At 39.9% G+C, this 21822-nt stretch overlaps 1 protein-coding gene across 1 annotated transcript in view; it reads left to right on the top strand.

Moving 5' to 3' along the window:
- Positions 1-21277, top strand: part of LOC140235331 (protocadherin Fat 1-like) — a 47831-nt gene extending 26554 nt beyond the window's left edge. Inside the window, 6 exon segments of the mRNA XM_072315357.1 lie at positions 463-623; positions 1229-2258; positions 2729-2976; positions 4325-5072; positions 10182-10208; positions 15630-21277. Of these exon segments, the coding sequence (XP_072171458.1) occupies positions 463-623; positions 1229-2258; positions 2729-2976; positions 4325-5072; positions 10182-10208; positions 15630-16258 (2843 nt within the window). The 3' untranslated portion in view covers positions 16259-21277.
- The last annotated feature ends 545 nt before the right edge of the window (positions 21278-21822 follow it).

The raw sequence follows: 21822 nt of genomic DNA, 5'->3' as shown, positions 1-21822 counted from the left end.
GTAGTAGTAGTAGTAGTAGTAGTAGTAGTAGTAGTAGTAGTAGTAGTAGTAGTAGTAGTAGTAGTAGTAGTAGTAGTAGTAGGAGTAGGAGTAGGAGTAGGAGTAGGAGTAGTAGTAGTAGTAGTAGTAGTAGGAGTAGTAGTAGTAGTAGTAGTAGTAGAAGACATTTTTAAACAGTCCCATATTGTTAAATGTTATGTTGGACAAGTTATAACCATCCTAGTGATTTTTGAGAGCCTCACCTTAGTAAGAAAACCATGCTGCTGCAACCAAGATGTGTGCTCTTTTATAGTATTTAAGGCTTTGTCAGTTTTAGTTTTAGCCAACAGATTTATGTAGCGCGAGGGAAGTTTTTTTTGTTTGTTTCTTTTTCTTATGGACTTTGTAATTGCCCAGAGAGAAACTCTTTGCCCTTCACCCTACATAATAATATCCACCTGTTGCCCTTTCTTCTCTATGCAGCATCTGTGGACGAGCCCATGAGCTTCAACGGAGAGAGCTTCATCACCTACACAGCCCTGGACCTGTCCACCTCGTCCACCCAGCTGCTCACCAGCATCCGCACTGACCGATCTGACGGGATCATCATGTATGGGGCTGGCCCCGATGTCAGCGTCCTGGAGGTGTGTTGGAAGGACTCTCACTGTTTCTTCTCCTTGTTGTTTCTAATGTTTTTTTTTATCTTCATGTTTGTTTTCTTACAATTTTCTGAAGGGGGGAGGATGGGGAGCCCGAGAGATACTTAATCACAGATTATAAGGGCCACCTTGATAGTAAAATGACAAATGGCAACATAAAGGTAGTTGAGATTTTGTTTAGTTTTATTTTGTTATGATCATCTTTTTAGGGGCAGGAATGAGATACTTCATATCAACAGTTATTTGGGCAAACTTTTTCAGCTGGGTCTATGACAACATCCAGTACAAACTTGTATAAACTTTGCGTTAAATTCCATATAGAATGGTGCATTGTCATTCTTGTTATTGTTTTACATCATTGCCATACTGATCAAGTTCCAAGGCTTCGTGACTTGAAATATGTTTACTTTTTAGAGGAAGAATTCAAGGGGGGGGGGGGGGGGGGGACATGTTGCGGTTTAATTGCAAAACTGCAAAATTGCATGTACAAATATATCACAGAATATGTCAAACTGTTCTTTATCTTTCAGTGTGTCATTCTTTACAGTTTTAGTATGTTTTATGGTATTTGTTTTTCTTGTTAATATCAGATCATAGGGGGCCAACTGACGTATCGTTTTGACTGCGGCAGTGGTGAGGCAACTGTTCGCCTCACACAGAAGAAAGTCAATGATCACATGTGGCACAAGGTGTCAGTCAGAAGGGACAACAACCACGCAGTGCTGACCCTTGATGACCAGTACAGTGCAGAGGGAACAGCGCCCGGCGATAACCGGGACCTCAACCTCCAGGAAATTACCATAGGTGCGCGGCCGCCCTCTAACCGGGGCAGCCACGGCAGGATGCGTCGGGCCGTGGAGCAGGGCTTCTCGGGGTGCATGGGCGGCACCAGACTCAACGGCGAGCCCCTTCCGGTGCTGGGAGACGCCGTCTCGCCCCACAACGTCGGCAAGTGCTCGCCGAATCTCCTCCCCCACTGCCAGAACAATCCATGCAAGAATGGCGGCAGCTGCTATGACCTGGGCTACAGCTTCTCCTGCCAGTGTCCTCCCAACTGGATGGGTGACGACTGCACCGTCGCCAAAGACTGCACCTCTGCTGGTCCCGGTGCTGATGTGTCGTGCGTAGACCCAGCCATCCCCCAAATTGAGACTGGCTTCCCCATGAAGCTCATCATCATCATCATCTCCGTCATTCTGGTCATCATCGTGGTGGTGCTGGTCATTGCAGCTTGCCGCTACCACCGCAAGAAGAGGCGCTCTCGCTACCCGCCCGACGGACGGGTGGCATCCCGCACCTACGGGGAAGACTTCAAGCGCAGCAGCAAGCTCTCCGACGAGTATCCTTCAGTGACATATCCCATGAATCCCATCAACGAGCCGAGTCCGACTCCACCACCTCTACCGACTCGACCAACATCCTACACTCGCAGCAATCACAATTCTCTTAACAATCTGGACCGCGATCGCCACGACGAAATCCAGCCCTACCATGGCCAGCCAATCAGCCAACAGCCCAGCCTTCCACCAGTCCCGTCCAACTCTGCGTCAGACAGTGATTCAATCGCAAAGCCAACATGGGAATTTGATTCGCCGAGCACACACAATAGTTGCATTGATGGTGAGTTAGATTTGAAAAAAGCCAGCCACTGTGGCCTAAAATTAGAGACTTTTGTATTATTATATCCCTGACTTCACCTTTGCAAAGACATAATTTGCATAAATGATGAATCTGTAGATGAAGAAATGAACCTTCACTTTTTTCATATGAATAACTTTTGTGTTGATGAAAAAATATCCTGATCGACAGTAGAAAACAGATCATATCACTCAATATATAAATTTTCCTATACAATCATATTTCTTGCCTGTAATTTTTAACCATGTCCTTTTCATGTGCATTTTTATCTGGAGACTTTCTTTCAAGGCAGCAGGCTATTCACTTTTTTGAGATTGCTATTGAAATTGTGCATGCCACGAGTTGTCGAGTTGATGCCATGACAGTTGTGCGTATCAACCTAAGAATTGCATTCACCCTCTCCCTGACACTCCTTCCCTTCCTCACCCACCCTACCCTACCCCCCACCACAGGTCGTGACAGTAATAAGGGCCTCAGCCCCCACCCCCTGCAGCACTCTCAACCCAGCATCCTCCCCCCCATCAGGCGGAACATCCCGCCCCTCAGTATGGCCCACCCCCCGTCGGAAAGCCCCCCTGCCTACCGGCGCGTGGCGCACCCTCAGACCGACATGGTGTCCATGAGCTCCGTTAACACAGAGGACGAGGATGGACTTCGAGGTAGGAAGACCACCCTCCCACCCCCCTTTGACTAGTCCCTTGTTTTCTTCACTTGGACTAATATTTTTGTATCATTCCGTTCCAATTCAGTGCACAAACACTCCACTTAACCTAAGAGAATTGATGAAAATCTCTGTTTTGAGACATTAAGTACTCATCTTGTCAGGGTGTCAGAGTTGTGTCGGTTTTATTCGGCAATGGTTCAGGATGCTGATAGTGATTTGGCCTGCAGGCATCTGGTTAGGTTGAATTAATTAATCAAAAGCATTACGCTGAAGCTTAAACTGTTGCTGTTTTCTGTAAAGTATATTTCACTAGACTATTTTAATTAGAATTCACAATACCTTCAGGGGACTTTTACCATAAATTTACCTCATATGAATGTCTATTAAGCAACATTTTGATATTTAATTAAAACAAAGTTTAGAACTGCATGTATTTACCTAACACATTGAAAAGTAACTACAGGACATTTCTTAAAACCCTCTTGAAAAGCCATAGTGTTTATGATTTAGTATAACATTGACAAAGTAAGACATGAAACAGTGAACAAGACGTTATGTTTTTGTAGGATTTCACTGTCAGTCAAAAGTGGAAAGAAGTGCTGAAAGGCACACAGTGTCGTTTCAGAAATGATAAAATCTTTGTAAAACTTGGAACATAGTTTCATGTGTTAAAAACTCTTGCTCCACCACACGTTTTTATTGGGGAGGGTTTGTTGTGAAAAATAACAAATGTTATTCAGTTTAGAATTAAAGGAATTGTTTTCAAATCAAAAATAGATTTTCGGTTGAATAAAAATATGATTCTGTGTAGCTGGTGTCTGAAAGGACTTTTTTTTTTTCAATGCACAGAGTCCGTATGAATCAGCTCTTAGAATCTTCCTACGAATAAAACTTTAGAGAAACAGAGACATATATGCACGACTTATGCACTGATTGGATGAAATAACATTTGTATTAACATCATTTATATATATTATGCATCTCATATCTACCTCATAAAACACTTCTTCCTAAAGTCACGGTTTGAGTCCATCCATATTCCTTACACTCATTCCTTGGTAAATCAAGCATGGGATTGTGACTGACTTGATACTCATCAATGGGTCTGAGGATTTCCACAATAATCTGCACCACTAACCATCTCTCTTTTCTCTCATCTGTCGTCATTAATCGCATTTCTCTCCCATCTTTGTATTTTTTTCCCCTTTATTCAACATTTCTTGCTTGCATGATGGAATGGGGTTAACATGAATTTCTGCAAAAAAAAAAATCAAAAAAACAACAACAATCAACTGGTCATTGCTTTACACGTTGTCCTCCTGAAGTGAAACCTAGCAATAAGACCAAAGTGTCATCTGTCTCGGCCGCGCCCAAAGGGGACAAGGCAAAAGTGGTCACAAAGGCGGTAATTAACGGAGAAGATGGCAAGGACCCGAGCAGTCGTGAGCAGGTGAGCGAAGACAACGACACGGACGCATCCGACGATGCGCACAACACCAGCAAAGAGGGCGAGATCATCGGACTGAACGACCTCGAGCAAATGGCCGCTCTGGCCTCCAAGAGGAACTCCACGTTCTCCATGGAGGAAGAGTGTTCCTCCAAGCGTAACTCGCAGAATTCGGCAGATGACGACGCCCCACCCGCCCCGGCACCCAGTGTCAAGTGTGTGCGCTTCAACATGAAGCCAGAGATCAACCAATTTGAGGTGCTCAGCTCGCAGTCGGAGGCGCCCACAGATTCAGAGAGTGAGCGGTCCTACGCTGAAGCCTTGAGTCTCATGGAGAGGAGTCACCCGGACGGACACTGCAATGGCCACAGAAGCGGTGGGCCCATGGAGGTGGAACAGGATCCTGTGGACTTGAACACCAACGTGGACCCCACCGAGTTTGGTGTCGACGGTCCCGTGCTCGTTGTCGCCGACGTCAGCTGCCAGACTGATGATGAACTTGACGACGATGACGACGAACCGGGCGAGACAGAACCGTTTCTGTCGCCAGGGAGCCCTCTAGAGACGACGACAGAGTTCCATGACACACACCAGACAGTGTACATTCACCGATCACCTCAAGGTTCTCCCCAAGACGATGAGGACGTCTGTAACATGCATGACGCCCAGTCTCAAGTTCCACACAGTATGTCAAACTTTGACTGGGGCAACACGCATTGCTCGCATGTTTGCATGACTCATGCTGTTTCTGTGGTTTCGTTCAGAACACTTTTCTGTTGAACCAGTGATTCCTTTTGGAGGAGTAGCCATTTCCCGTCTCCCCCACTCTGTAGAATGTTCTGTCAAATGTGTTTAGTTCATTTCAGTTGTCATGGTCCTTGTTTATGTCAGGTTATCACAAACACTGCACCAGGAAAAACAGACAAGAGTGCACAACACCAGATCAAAATGAATCAGATGTTGTTTGTATTTCATTCCTGTGTTTTGTTTTGTTTTTGCACTATTGATCCTATCTTCTTCATTAATTGTGTTTGTCTGTTTGTTTGTTTGTAAGTGTAGTTTAAAAAAAAAAAGAAGGTCGGCAAATTTTCTTCAGGCAAGTTTGTCTGTTTTGTTGGCATCAGAGTTTTGTATCTGTGCAGGTAGATCGTTCATTTCCTTTGTTGTACAGAGTTTGATGTTTTGAAGGTCCTTTTTTGTTATTGTTAGCACCTTTTGTTTTGTTTTTTCCTGCTAGAGAGCACTTACAGCTGCACATCATTTTCATTAGATTTAATGTTTGGTGTAGCTAGACCCAACATTAGGTTATAGTATTAACCAACAGTTTTGCAAGAGTCATGGGCATATAGAAACACGCGGGAGAGAATATGAACACCGACATAATGATAGGTAAGATGAAAGGTTAAGTAATGATGTATAAAGGCCCTGTGAGAAGTTGCTTTGAGGGGCATTTTTTTGTTTCTGAACATCACTTCTGTGAATTTTTCAGGAATAATCTGGGGAATAGAAGTAGGCAGGCACAAAACGTCATACACGGTAGCTGTCTGTTCTCGGCATTTTAAATTCTTCGTGAGTGTCCTTTGCCGAGATGTTTCCTGTTTAGGCATTTGTGTTTGTTGGAAGTAGGGGTGTGTTTGGTCAATGGATATATGTGCCTGTACCACTCTAATGTCATGGTGTTTGAGTGCTTCAGTTGTAAATCAAACTGTTATTTTAAACTTTTGCATGACAGTTGATGTGGAAGTCCACTTTACTCCGTAAATCATTTGCTATTTATGTACAAACCACCTACTTGATATACATGATTTTCATACCTTTACTGTTGTTTTGATATTGTTCATGAGATCTTTTACCATTTAATTCAATTTTCCATTCACTCCAGCTTGGAAGTAATTTAAAGTTGTTATGTTTATTTGCTGTTTTCTATGTACATCAAGATTTTACCTTGGAATGCATTGGTTGCTTAAGCTTGAATAGAGTACTTGAACTTGAATATACTTTGCTCATACTTAAAGTATCGTTGTTGGTATATCCCCCCCCCCCCCATTAGAAATAAGAGTTTGCAGTGGAGGGCCGATTCTAAGGGCAACAGGAATGATAGTGTAAATTGTGTGAGGGTTTGTGGGAATAGATGGTGTTATACGTAAACAGAGAGGTGGGGGACCCACCTTTATGGTGTTATTTGTGAATATGTTTTTAGATGGTCTGCGTTTAGAAGGCATGGGGATCCAGGCGTGCCCCTGGTGTGTGTGTTGTTTTTGTCATCTCAACTGCCTCTTAAGTGGGTGAATGAGAAGAGTAGAACTTTCAGATTTGTATTTCCTCTTTCAGTCAATTCTTGAGACTTTTCTCCAAAGCTTCTCTTCCCTTTCATCTTTCTCTCTGTCTTGTGCTCTCTCTTTCTCTTTAGGTAATGTCTTTTTCATTCCTCTACCCTTTTCTATAATTTACTGAAGTTATTTTTATTTGTCTTGCATTCATACTTCTGATTGTTCCGAGATATTGTAAAATTACCCACATCTTGCACTATGATTATCTCAGTCAGTTACATGTAGATCAGTGAGAACACATGTAGGAACAAATGTCCAAGATTTATGGAAAATGTACTAGTATTCTATTTTTTTTTTCTAATCATTAACAAAAGAAATGTATGTTTGAAACCTTATTTACATCGATGTAGGGTAATTTTTCAATCCGTTGCAATAAAAACAACTTGAAGCAAAAATTAGATTAATATGAATATGTGAAACCTAATAAACAGTATATTCGCATCAAGTTCAGTTAACAGACTTCATAATATTACACCAGTAGAGATTTAAAGACCTTGCATGTTCGTGCTTGTTTTTTGAAACTGTCGCGTGTATACTGTAGTTGATATGCTGGTATATTCAGCAAATTAGTTGTGATTTGAAGGTACCAGGCATACTGTAAGTTGAATGAACCTTCCTGTAGTTTTCCTCTAATTTTCAGTTTTATGGTATTTGTCTTTTTGTTATTTCCAAACCCTTTTGCCATAACCTCTTCATCCTTTTGATCATTTTATGAGAGTGTGACATGCTATATATATCGGTGTTTTTATTCCCTTCTTAATTATATCTTCCTTTTGTTTCATGATATCCATGAGAATACTGGTTTCCATTCAGCATATATATATGGGGATGTGCCCCCCCCCCCCCTCTTTCTCAGCTCTTAATAAACTTAAAAGTTTGGTGTGAATCCCTCTTCATCCAACCCACTAAACACCGACGACAGACCATGTCAGTTATACATGACCTCCATATTCCCAGACTGAATGCCCATTGCTGTACTCAAGCAGTAACTACCACCCCCTCCCCCCCCCCCTCCAAATGTTGTAATCATCCATAATCTGACAAACTCCCATTTCTTGAATTGCATTCCAGATCGTCCGTCCACTTCAGCGCAGTATTTGTGTAAGTCTGGCTACCTGTTAGTGCTGAATAGACATCCGGCCGTGAGCGCTGCCATGCTATATTTTGCGTTGCATCACCATGATTTTATTCCAATAGGCATTGGGGCAGGCAATCTATGCACACTTCTGCTGCGTTGCAAATTTTTCTCGGCTCTGATAATATGTAAATCTTTCATCTCCAGTCACATACTGGATACCGGTACTTCAATCTGAGGTACATTCTGCAAGTCTTAGCAGTAAGCCCTCTTCCTATTTGATTTTCTCTCTCTGTTTATCTATGTACATTTCTCTCTCTCTCTCTCTGTTTTATCCATCTATTTCTATCTATCTCTATCTATCTCTACTTTAATATCTATCAATCTATCTCTACCTACCTTTCCATATGTCTCTACCTATCTGTGTATTTCTACTTGTATTTATCTATCTATTGCTACCTACCTATCTTTCTGTATTTATCTATCAATCTATCTTTACCTTTCTATCTATCTATCTATCTATCTATCTATCTATCTATCTATCTATTTATATCTTCCTATCCATCTATCTCTGCATATCTATCTATCTCTACTTTTCTATCTATTTATCTATCTATCTCTACTTATCTACTATATCTTTCTCTTTCTCACCGCTGCACAATGTGTAGCATTCTCTCTCTATCTCTTTCTGTCTGTCTGCTGCGCAATGTGTAGCCTTGTCATGGAGAGTTGCATCCATTTGCAGGCCTCTTTCGTCTCTCATTTCAGCTGGTACATTTCAGTTTACAAGTGATAGTAGAAGTAATCCAGTTCCTCCCGGGATGTGGCAGTTGGTTGCTAGGGGCAACTGTCAATTAACTTGAGAGATATGAGGGGGTGATGCACTTCAGGTAGCCAGACTTCTGTCACAAACATTTTGCGATCTGTTTTCGTAGAGTAGCAGCTGGCATAAGCGTAGTATATTCTTAATCTAAATGCCCATGCCATATTAAAGGAAAAGTTAGTTAGAATGCATTTAATAACATTTGTAGAATTATGAATATTTTGTGATATGCTGAGAATCTGAAGGGTAAACATCCTCATCTAGGTTTTGATGTGATGCATTTTACACAGATGTCTAGATAAAGAAAAAGAAAGATTAAAAAAAAAATCTCCTCAGAATACCGTTTTATGAAAGGAAAAGAGGGATGGTTTGTATGCCACCATGTGGCAGATTTGAGCTTGTTTCCAGCGGGAGTTTCCTGAAATCACTTCTTGCAATGAAAAAAATAATGGTTTCTCCCAACAAATCAGTGGCAAAGCTTATCACATCTTTGTGAAAGATGATATCTTGTGGTATAGCTTAGAATCACTGAAAGGATTACATTATCATTATTCTCACTGTGTGTCCATCGAGTTTCCCCCCACCCCCTTTTCAAACCAGTACTCTGTTTGTGTACGTGTTTGTATCTTTTGCTAGTATGTCTTCATTTCCTAGACCAGCATGCCTCTAACTACTCTCATTTAATAATTACATGCCCGTATACCAGTTTGGCATTCATGTACTGTTGAGGGAAAATTACCTGTGTGACTAGTTCGGACCTATTATTTGACAGTACCCGTGTGTGACATATACACCAATATTTATCATGTGTGATATCATGTGCATGATGTAAGCCATGAATCTGTGATTATTATTTATAATATCACGCAGTTATTTTTTTTTTTTTTTAGTTAAATAAACATTTGGTAAACATTGAGTCGATGATTGACTTTTGTAAGAGTACAAGGCCTACATGTACTCATTTTTTATTTCGATTATTGTTTTTCCACCCCATGCAACCACCATGGCTGTTTGCAATCTTTCAGTTGGCAAGTTGTATTGATTAACATGTACACTGCTCGGGGGGTATATTTGTTGTTTTTGTTCATTTAGCCTGTGGATACCATTCATTTCTCATTTCGTTGCAATCCTGCATGGGTGTGGAATGCAGGAACACTGTCCAAATCTTTTTCGTTACCCCCCATCTCCCATTGGAGATATGGTGGTGACTGAATAGGGGATTTGAAAACAAAGATGGAAGATAACAAAATTAAAAGAGCCCAGACGTAGATTCTCTCTCTCTCTCTATTTTTCCTCTCGCAAATTGGTTGGCAAGGCACTGATCCTGCTTGTGGCATTGGGCACACTGATGCATATTCTTTCAGCTGTTATTATATATATGTGTTTTATGTATTATGATTTCTTGCAACCTTTGACTATCTGTGACAGTAAACTATGTTGTATGTAGACGATTTTATTCTTTTCTCTGTGTTTTGACGTATCCCGTCTCCTTGCCTTCGAGTCTTTACTTCCTAGCCTCCCTTTTTTATTTTTCATCTCTCGTGTGTTGTGTCTACCTTTTTACAGCTCTTGGTCTGCTGCGTGGAAAGAAAGGTATTTTTTTTGCTCGTTACGTTTCCTGTCTTGACAGCATATACTACATGTACTCACCTCGATAAGGAGTGATGTTCTCTCTCTGTACATATATATTTATGCATATTGTGGTATACACATCATTGGCACTTCATGGTTACCATGACAACACAAATGACTCTCTCTCAACACACGTATGTCCTCGTACAGTTTTTTTCGATGTGAAATGTTCCAAAGTGTAGCAGCGAAATGATTTGAGCAGAGATTTATGTATTACATAGATGAATGATTTGAATAAGTTTGAATCATATTTCTGACTTCCTGAAATTGTCCCCCAAGGGATGATAAGATCGGTGGAGAATTTTTTTTTTTTTTTTTTTTTTTTTTAGTTCAAAAACTCAAAAGATGTTGCTGACATATGCCAGCAATAATCATAGTATCACAGTAATCACTTTATATTGGTAGCAAATTTTTCTAACCAAACATTCAAGAAATCTTTAAAAATATAAGGAAAGAGGAAGATATATATATTTTTTTTTTATCAACAATATATCAGTTGTGATACTGCAGAGTTGAATTAAAAGAAAGAGAGAAATGAGTAGTGAGCATTAAGCACAAGTTGGTACAATATCAGTAGACATTTGATGAGGAATGAATCATTAAAAAATAAAATAAAAGGAAAGAAAACAGAAATGACATGCTCACCAAACACAAAACTGACACAAAATCAGAAATTCATATACACAACGTAATGCCTTCCCACACAGATTTCTGTCTTTTTACTCTCACATCTTTTCTTCCATTTTTTGACACATACTGTAATCCGAATCACTCTTCAGGTTAAGAACATTATTGTGTGATATTATACATTAAGTTTGGGTGTATTTATCTCATTATTCTTAATATCACCATGTATTATTATTCTTTCTCTTCTGTCCATTCCCCTTGTTTAATGCACACAGAAACACACACACACACACACACACACACACACACGCACACTGATGCACACACATACAGGATTGCCTTCAAATAGTAGACCTTCGGAGAAAGACATAATGTTCCACACATATAATGTAATGGATCTTATACACTTACAGCCCACTTTAATGTGCATGCGGACCACATATCGGAGGAAAGAAAGTGAACCCATTATAGGGCTGCATTTTGCATTATTCTCTTCAGCCTGATACACCACCCTATTGATCAATCAAGAACATCCATGGTTTAGTCTGTTGTCAGCTGAGAACCAGAAGGGCTTTATCACAATTTTTTGGGGGTATTGAGTTATTGGCATCATGTTGTAGAGCTCGATCTCCTCTACATTATGGTGTCAGTTTTACATTAATTTCATTTTCAGTAAAATGTTCACAATTAAAACCACAAAAGCACTATTTTACCATATACGTGTATTTGGAACAATACTTATAAATCTACCCACTTTTGATTTAATAAACTTTTTATTTCACAAAAATGGATTGTTTCATTTTTATTTAAACCTAAATGGTAGAACACGATAGCACCCCTCTGATTCTCAGCTGACAATATGTCCACTTTCAGCAGGTGTGCATTCCCTGAACGGCCACATTTGAAGGCACATACAAATATGAACACAAACACACACGCACGCACACGTACATCCCCACATTGCTGACCTTGCTATTGATACACCTTGTGTCCAATTATTGTTTCTTCCTCTTGAGTCTCCTTCTGCTCCTCCCTATCTTCACCCTCTTTCCTCTTATTTCCTTCTCCTCATCCTCATCCATTTCCTCATCTCTTCCTTTCCTCCTCCTCATCTTCATCTTCTTTCCTCTCTCCCCTCTTCCTTCTCCTCTGCCTCTTACCTCTTCTCTTTATTCCTACCCTCCACCATTCTGAGAAACACCTCCTCATGCTTCTTCTTCTTCCCCTTGTTTTCCTCCTCATTTTCCTCCTCCTCCTGTTCTACTATCTATTCCTCCAGTTTTTCCTGTACCTCCTTCCACTCACCTCCATCACCACTTTTAATTCAACTTCCATTTCCTCCTCCTCCTCCTCCTCTTTCTCCTTCTCTTCCTCTTTCTCCTCCTCCTCCTTCTCCAACTCCTCCTCCTCTTCCTCCTTCTCCAACTCCTCCTTCTCCAACTCCTCCTCCTCCTCCTCCTCCTCCTCCTCCTCCTCTTCCTCTTCCTCTTCCTCCTCCTCATCTTTTTCCTTCTATTGCTCTTCCTCCTCCTCTTCCTCCTCCTCTTCCTCCTCCTCCTCCTCCTCATCCTCCTCCTCCTCCTCATTCTTCTATACTTTATCTGCATTCTTCGTTCTCTCTGGTCCTTGGTGCCTCCATGTTTGAGTTTGTTGTGACACACATGACACACACAACTACAGATTTTTGACTTGTTGCCAACATCACATGTGGAAAACGCAATATAATTTCATGTTGAAAAAAAAAATGCACATGTATATTATGTATATTATATGTGTGTGTCATCCATCTACATACTTCCAATAGATATTTATATGGATATCATGTTTTATCTTACTCCAAGATATAACAACTGTATCTAACCAACCAGTATCAACAAGACTCTTATCACAGTGAATGACCTTTACCTGTGAACTTAACATTCTTTCTGTATCCGAGTCTCTTGCCATCTAATCTCTTGTCCTGTATATTATATTTTGTGACTGTGCCCAAATGATCATGTAATATTAGTATGACATGAAATTGTTGACCGTGGTCGTTTCATTGCAAGACACGATGCAAGCTGTACCTTGCCCGTCTTGATTTTCGTATGCATGCATGCCTGTTTATAAGTCAGATTGCTGGCGTACATTAAATTAAATTCATTTCAGTAGTAATATTTTGTTCAGTGCATGTCACTTAATTTTGCCATTGAGTATTTTCAGAATGTATCTTATGCTCTATGACACTGATTTTGTTTCCTCCATTTGTTTTTTTCCGGCGTTAATTTGTTCAAAGATTAATTTGTTCCGTTCTTCCTCTCTCTCTTTCTCTCGTTCTCTCAAAACGCGATGCACGATAGATTGACGAAATTTTCAGACAAAAGTAGGCACAGAGCATTTAAGGTTAGGTCACACGACGATTTCAGTGGCTTTGATTGGTTCGTTTTCTCGCATCCGTTTTGGTCCTCCTCCCTTTACTGGCCACAGATTATTACGTGGAGGTGTTTTTAGACTGTGACATAGCATTACATGTATACATGTGTGTGTTATGGATGTACGGTGTATTCTCTTATGTAAGCCCTTGTCACACGAACATTTATATATGATATCAAGTTTACCATGTGAAATTTTTCGGAATCTGTAGCTCTAGGCATCCCGTTTTGTTGTGGTTGTTGTTGGCAGTTTGGTATTGCGCCTCCAGCAAACATTTTTCCATCGTACCCTTTGGCCGTACATGGTTTTTGTATTCTCTGGGCCCATCCTCGGCCCATATTTTTATCCATCCTCGTGCCCTGCAAAGTATATACCTATACATATACTATTTGACTATTTGTACATGAAGATACATTTTTTGAAACCATGCTTCCGATTTCTGGATTGACAACAGGATGCTTCATCAAAATTGGGATTTACAAGTTGTTTATACAAATGAAAAGTTCTGTCATGTGTTGGTTTTACACTGGAATTTAGATTGAAGAAAGCAACATTGTTGTAGGTTGTTTGTCTGTTTTTTTTTTTTTGTTTTTTTTTTCCTCTCTCTCTCTTCTGCCTTGGCCGTACTTCTTTGCATGAAGCATCGTCCGTTTTCCGTTCTGCTAATGGGCGTTAACGTACACGTGAATGACTCGCTCAAAAAACAGTCATCTCATGATTGTGCCATTTGCATGACCATCAAATTATCTTCTGATATTCCCGTAACTGTCCCATTTCTCGTGACACACAGTGACAGGCTTAAATACACAGCACTTTCCCAAATTTTGCCATCTGTATGGAGTTCAGAACCAGTTTCTGTTTTTCAATGCTCTGTGACCGCAGACGATCTTTTTTATTTCTGTAAAAAATTTTTTTAGAAGAGTCCCAAGTGAGAATGAACACACCAATGGAGTGATTTGTATACATTTATTATGAATACCTAATGACAGCATAAAATGTCTCATGCTGACTCTTATTCCTGTGAAGTAACACTTGACTCGCCAAGTTCTAATAAAACAACATTTGGGATAAGAGTAGCACTGTTAACATCCCCCCAGCACACACAAGCACTGTAAACTTGATCCTCTCTTCTTTCTAATCAAGTGTGAGTGTTTAATTCAGACAACTGCATTTGAATTCCTAGGCTTGCCAGCTAGGACTTTATAAAGCAAATTTATGTGGATTACCAAAATATCATGATGGGTACCCTTCTTCACCCCTGGCCCTGCCCCTACTTCATTCACAAGAAACACGTGGGATTTGGAGTGTCTATTCTTCCAGTAACTGTACAGATTATTTTCATTTGTGTTACCAAAGTTGATGAGATATTTCGGTTACTGAAGGAAACGTGATGACGTATATCTCTTATATTTTTCTGCGCTGAGTAATGTCTATGTCCTTCAAATTTTGCAGGGTTATGCCACGAAGTGTGGCAGAGCTATTAAAGAAAAGACAAAGTAAGATACAATGAAACAGAGAAGAGAATTGTAACTGTTGCCCGTGCATATACTTTTTTGTTTGTTTGTTTCCTGTTCTTGATATGAGAAGTGACCATCTGCATGAAGCTTGCATTGCATCTATATGTTTTACTACTAATCCTGCCCCGTTTTTCCGTACATGGGCTATGCCAGTGTCGAGTTCTCATCGTTAAACCCGACATTTTGTCCACATTCTTTGTGAAGGTCAGATGCTGACCAGCTTATGTCTGCCCAAGCAATGTTCTCTCTGTTATTAGTTTGCCAACATTGACCCATTCTAGAGCATGTTGGCTGAAATGAATATTTTTTTTTTTTTTCATTTTCGTGTTTGATTGCTCTTTTTTTTTCACCTATGCATTTTTGTCAGTACATTTTTGCATGTCCAAAGTTCACGATGCATCTTTCTTGGACTTGCTGTAATTGCATACAGAAAATGTGCAATGGCAAATGACAGTAAAAGACTTGACAGCATAAACCCATACACCTCAGATACATATGCTCTCAGATATTTCAAGCCACATATAGGAGAGAAAATACATATATGCAGGAATTAAGACTGAAGTTTTCAAATATGACGCAAACAAATTGAAGTCTTGTGAAGGAATTCTCATGTATGTCCGTTTTACGATATGAATTCCCATTTCCATTGCGTGTGTCTCCTCTACGGCACGCAACTTTGTAGTGTTAGTGGTAGACAAGACGGCTTGTATATTGTTGCATTGATCTGCATGGGCTTAAATGCTATGATGCTTTTTGTTGTGAATGGGTAGGTGTCTTAACCCGCTGACTCTCACAAAGTTTTGGCCCCCTGTGCTTTGCCCTACAGGATACAACTGGGACTGTAGCGACTGGATGCAGCTCCCAGAAGGCTTCCAAAGCATCCCTGAGAGACCTCCTAGACACCCGCGAGACAGCCCCACCAACATCTCCACAAACACCTCCAACGTGGACAACGACGACGAGGACGACTACGAGACGGAAGACGACGACGAGTATGTGGGCGGCGACGACACGGACTACCCGCCCGAGAATGAGGACATGCCGTGCGCACGGGCCACCCGCGAGTTCCGGCAGCAGCTGGCCAACTACCCGCCGCCGATGGAGGACTACGAGAGCCTGCCGCTAGAGGCGTACCAGATCAATGCCAGTCACTACTTGCCAGCGCACAGCATTAGCACCTCCGAGATCCCGCCCGACTACGACAACGGCTCCCCGGACCAGTCGTCCATGTCGTGTGCGGCCCCACCACGCCATCTGCCGCTCCGGGCGGCCAACTACCAGCGGCCGATCAGCGATATCTCGCAAGACGCCCTCTCCATGTCCATGTACACGTCGACCAACGCCTCCTGCTCCGACGTGTCGGGCATGTGCGAACCGGACAGTGAGATAAACCTCAGCGAGTATGGGGAGATTGAGGAATGTTTGACAAACTTGCAGACGAGCACGGACGTATAGTCGCACCCCCCATTCCAACCCTCTCTCCGATGCGTACGGTAGATTTATGTCTAAGTCTCCCTCAATCATACTGTTGATGCCGGACCACGGAATTAAGTAAACTAAGCCGATTACTCGTCTCAATATGTTTCTGTGCCGAGAAGGCAGGCGTTCTAAAGACCAATATGCAGATGTTGATCCATGCAGAAAGAAGTCGCATCCAGTGTGAATAGTGTGTGGATCGCTTGCTTCATTGTCGTGTACATTTCTGGATTCTTCAAATTGGACTTCTGCACAAATCCAGAGCAGCAGGGCTTGCAAGGAGGGTGGGGGGTCATGTCTTTTGTGTGAAATGTACTGTGCTCTGTACAAAAGCATGTCAATGGAGCAACACTCTACTGTAGTAAGGCTGGGTTCACTCGTAAAATGCGAGATTACCAACTGCTTCAAGTCTGCATCTGGTATCTCACATTTGTGTATGCATATATATATTTATATACATGAATAGATAAATATATATATATATATATTGTTTCTCATTGCTTGTTATGTACTATTGATGATATGTGTATGCTAGTTAAAACTCATAAGATGCTATGCCATGTTGTGGAATCGTATCATTTCAGTGGAAAGAAGAAAAAAAAAAGGCTGTATAAATTTCTGTGCTTGATATCTATTCTTGATATATGAGAGGTATTTTTAAACTATCAAAACTGTTATTGAGAGAAGTACATGTTTTTGAGTCTGTTCTAGTGTACAACAAAGGAAGTATTACTGGAAAAAAAAAGTAGCATCTAGTTTGTAAGATTTGTGATTACTGGTAGGGAAAATATTTGAAAAAAAAAAGTCATTGAGATTGATAGGGTGCAGTTTGAAAGTCTTTGTATCAATTAGGATTGTGATGACATTCACATTATGTTAAGACAAAATGTACATTGTAATTTTCCAAACATGTATGCTCTTCACTGAAAGGGTTGTTTGTCTATGTGTGGTGGACACTTATTGCATGAGTTGAGAGTGCTTGTGCTGTCTCCAGTTTTATATCCACAGTAGCTTTTTACAACAAACTTTTGACTCTTTCCCAGTTTTATCATGTCTTAATAGAAACCCTTTTATAAAGTGTTCTCATGCAGTCACCGTATTGTGTGAGTGGATGCGTGTGTGTGTGTGCGCATGCAGGTGTGTGTGGGTGTTTGCAACTGTGTGGGTGTGTGGTCGTAATAAGCTGTCAGTACGGATAATGTCGCACGATGAAGTCACTGCGTGATGGCACTCTTAAGACAGCTGCTTTCCAGTGAAATGAAAGCAATATATTGTATTTTGTTCTTTTTTCATCGTGGTTTCAGGATTGAGAATACTGAACCACCCACTGCTATGTGTATATATTTGCCAACAAGTGTGATCTACGGCGGATCAAAACTTCTTAATGTAGTGCTCTAAGCCTTGTGTGTTCTTTATCATGGTGTTATCCTCTGTCAGGAAAGATATATGCTTTGTTTTGTTTCAAATCTTGTTATTTTACTCTTTTAATTTATGCAACAACCAAAAAAAAAAAAAAGGAAAATGACAATCGTGGTGCGCTGACAGAAATAAGAAATTAATTGAATGGTCGCTATGTAGGTGATTGGATGGAATTGTGGGGTCTTAGAGCTTTGTTATATCTCCTTGAAGACAAGTGTAATATGATATAGCTTGATTACAGAGGGAAGTGATGGAATTTTGTTTGGTTCCAAGATGGCTTAAATGCCAGTATTTCCCCCTCCCTTGTTTTGTGTAAGATGGAAATAACCTTGAGGGAATCTGTATTCATCGAACATCACTCGCCAAACCTTGAAATGAGGATGAACAACTTCTTGTACTTAAAACCTTGGAGTAGGATGTAGGTTACAATTTTTTTGAGAAACACTTCAATTATGTATGTAGCCCCTGTTGGCAAATGACTCCTTGAAGAAAGTCAGTCAGTTAGATGATTGACCGTCACGACTTGCCCACTTGTGGAAAAAAAAAAAGTATTCCTTGATCCTTGTAAGTTTTTATTTTCGTAGATCTGAGATCAGATTGCCGTCAGTGCATCACTCATAATGAAAACCTGTGTATTTTCTATTTCAAATTGGGAGCATATATATATTTTTTTTTCTAGCTTCACAATTGGACGTGTATGGTTTATCATGTGTTGGCATGACTGACATAATTTAAGAAGAGCTTTACTGTCAAGGTGTTTCTTATAGAGCTAGCTTTTTTTTTTTGTTTGTTTATTGTTTTCTTTTGAATGAAAGCATCTTGTATTCAGCAAATTGCAGAAACTTTTTTAAATCAATTTTGATACCAGTATTCAGCTGATCATGCATTTGATAGAGCAGACCAGGTTCAACGAGTCCTGTTACGATATTGCAGAAACATTTTTCAGAATGAGTGGTACCATTTGGTAGCTGAACAGATTTTCATTGTGTGTTGAAAATATACACACCAGGGACTTTATGCGTAATGCTGGTGGTAAGAGCAAGAGAGAAAGAAAAAAAAAATGATGCAAAAAACAGAACTTAGGCAATTACTGTGTTCAGAAGTCAGCACATGTTGTCAAGGAGATCCCTGGCATATTTTATGTCCAGGGAGGGGAAAATGGAGGGGGAGGGAGAATGTGTATGATTTAATGTGTTCCCAGTGTTTCCCGAGATTAAATGTGTGCTGTTTCGTTCCTGCAATGATAGCCTTCCAAATCAGCATTCTTCAGCACTCCAGGGAACCACCGGGGTGGGGCGAGATGAATTTTTGATGTCTGGGGTCACTCGGGGAAATGTGATGGGGAAGCGTTTGGATCACCTGGGGGGGCATGCGCCGGGGATGTGATGATAGATTGGTCCAGTTGCAGTATACAAGCAATAAACATGATATGATCAATGGGAGCTGCACAAAATTAATCATTGATATGCAATTAATTTATGTTACTGGTTTGGTGTGAATATCAGGTGAATGCATTTTTTTTTTCCAAATACTGTTTTTTGTTGTAATGCTTCCCTCATTTCTACAAAATATCTTCCATTTCCCTGATCAAGTTAGTCTCGTCCCTTCAGTAGAGTGGAATGGACTTTTGGAAAAAGAAAAAAAAAAGATAGTTATTTTCCCCCTCAAGTGAGTCTAGACTCTTCATTTTTTATAGCGCCTGGTTTCGGGACCAAAAATGACTTCCGGAAAACAAATGAGACCCAGACTGTTACCTCATCTAGTCCCATGTACTGACATTCGTGGGTCTCCTGAGACCAACTTGCACCAGTTTTGCGGGCACCACATCATTTGTACCGTTTGTGATTATATTCCAGCTGAGATGAAAGAGTGTTCTTCCTGTTCTGAGAAAATTGAAGACAATGTGGTCATAGTATAAAAGGTGAATTGGGGAGCTCGCCATCCACTAGACATCCCCAGAGTAAGCACAATGCCTCATCGCAAGTCTACCGTTGCTCGGAAGTATTCATTAGAGAAAAGTATTCATCAAGACGTTTTCCTGTATATCCATAGCTTCCTCCGTAGTTGTGGTTTTGCACCAAGATTTTTGTCCGTTTCTCTTTTCATTTTTCAACATGGCCTACCATTTAGGCCAAGAATATGTGTGTCTAGAAGAAATTGCACCCACTTTTTTTTTTCCTTTTTTCTGTGACAATACTTTTTCTTCTTCCGCGCAAGAATGGCAAAAAATGTATTCCAGTGTAGCTAGTTGCACAATAGCAGCAGGAAAAAAAAAAATGATTTACTATCAGTCCGACTCCAGAATCATAGCTTTAATGAGGCATTCTTTGTGTGTACACTGTGTGTGAAGCAAAGGTTTACATGGACTGATTTTTCTGTTTATATTTGTTTTTCAGCATTCTTTTTTTTTCACACACATTTCATTCAGGTGATTGAAATTTCTGTAAAGAAAATGTTTTGTTATATCCTTGCTTAGGAAACGGTGGCATTGACATGATTATTTTCATCTCTGCTGCCTCTATCCTTGCTCTCTTTTCTTGCTAGTGTGATATTTCTTGCAATGTCAGTAAAAATAAGATTTTGCATCTCCTCCAAATGAAATACATCGTATTTCCACACTCAAAAAAGTGAAATTCACCAAAGCATTTCAGTGTTTGTTTCTGTGTTGTGGCCTGTTAAAAATGATTGATTTGTGAAAGAAAATGGAATATTTGCAATAGTACTCAAATTTTAGGCTGTCTTTTATCTCATATTTAAGCATATTTATGCATCACTTTTAAGATGCAGATAGGTCAGATTCATTAGATTCATTTGTGTATTTGAAAGCAATGTGTTTCTCCTGTATATTGCAACAGTACTTTCAGCATTAGAATTTCTGCTCTGTACAATGTCCATTAAGGTTTACCTGTGTTCCAACTGTAGACAGGATGGTACATTTTATGTTACGAGACTATCCCTTTTTTTTTCTATGGTGTATAGTACCCAACACATCATGTGAAAGTGATTTGTACATGCAAAATGTTGATACAACCTCAAGCAACATATTTTTGCAGTTTTAAAGATATCCTTTGCACAAGCTAAGGCTTATTTTAGTCACGTACATAAGGAGTGTTGTTTGGGTTCTTTTTTCCCCCCTTTTATCATTTGTGCTACTGTCGCATGCATTATCCTCTGTATACAGTATGTTCATTTAACTTATCTTTCCATTCTGTCAAATCTTTGAAATATGCACAGAATTAAAGAAAAAAAAATCAGACATTTCATAGCCTTTCTTATGAGTACCTTAATTTATTCTGTATTTTTTTGCCTTGTCTAGCTTTTATGTAATTTTGAGTGAAACACAATCATTGTTATTTTGTAAGTTGGTACATAGTTTAACAGTGAAGAAAAAAAAAAATCATGTAATGCATTATGTTTCATTTGTTATGCATCTGCTTTGTTGTCGTTTTTTCCTGTAATTTTGAAATATCGCCAAAATTTGTTTGTATTGTTCTTGCTTTTTTTTTTCTCTAAAGCACATCTGTACTTTTGTTTCAGGAGTGAAGGTGTCTTGATTAAATACCATACTGTGTAAACGTACCACTGTGTCTGTTCATTGGCGTTTTCAGCTGTCCTTGTTATGTGTTGTTTTTCTTGCTAGGTAGTATGTGTACACTGGGGTGTTGGTGTCTTTATTGTGAGCATGGTGTATATTGTGGTGCTGCTGTTGTGTGAATGGATAAATGTAGAAGATATATTATGTTCATGTAAATGTACATGTTTTCTGCACCAGGAATTTGGTCTAAGATTTGCAGAATTTGTCAGAGATTGGTATTATAATACACAATGAACGTTGTTCTACACCAAAGTTCTATTTGATAACTGTATCTTGCGACCATTCAAGACATTAAGAAACAAACCTGTCTCACATTCATATGTATCAAAGAGTCTGAATGTTTGTACAAGGTGTTAGAAAAAACATTCCCGACTTTTGAAAACTATATATCAGATAACACTGTCATTGATATGAGTAATAGCTGAATAGTGTACAATTTAGTTGGAGGTGATATGAATATGAAAGCATTAAATCAGTTTCATTAAATCCACGATTAACATTAAAGTTAGGTTCCAGATTTTGGTCAAAT

The sequence above is a fragment of the Diadema setosum genome, chromosome 11 (genome assembly GCF_964275005.1).
Source record: "Diadema setosum chromosome 11, eeDiaSeto1, whole genome shotgun sequence".
NCBI classification, from domain to species: Eukaryota; Metazoa; Echinodermata; class Echinoidea; order Diadematoida; family Diadematidae; genus Diadema; species Diadema setosum.
The sequence above is the reverse complement of the archived record's forward strand: the minus strand, read 5'-3'. Positions and strand labels throughout refer to the sequence as shown.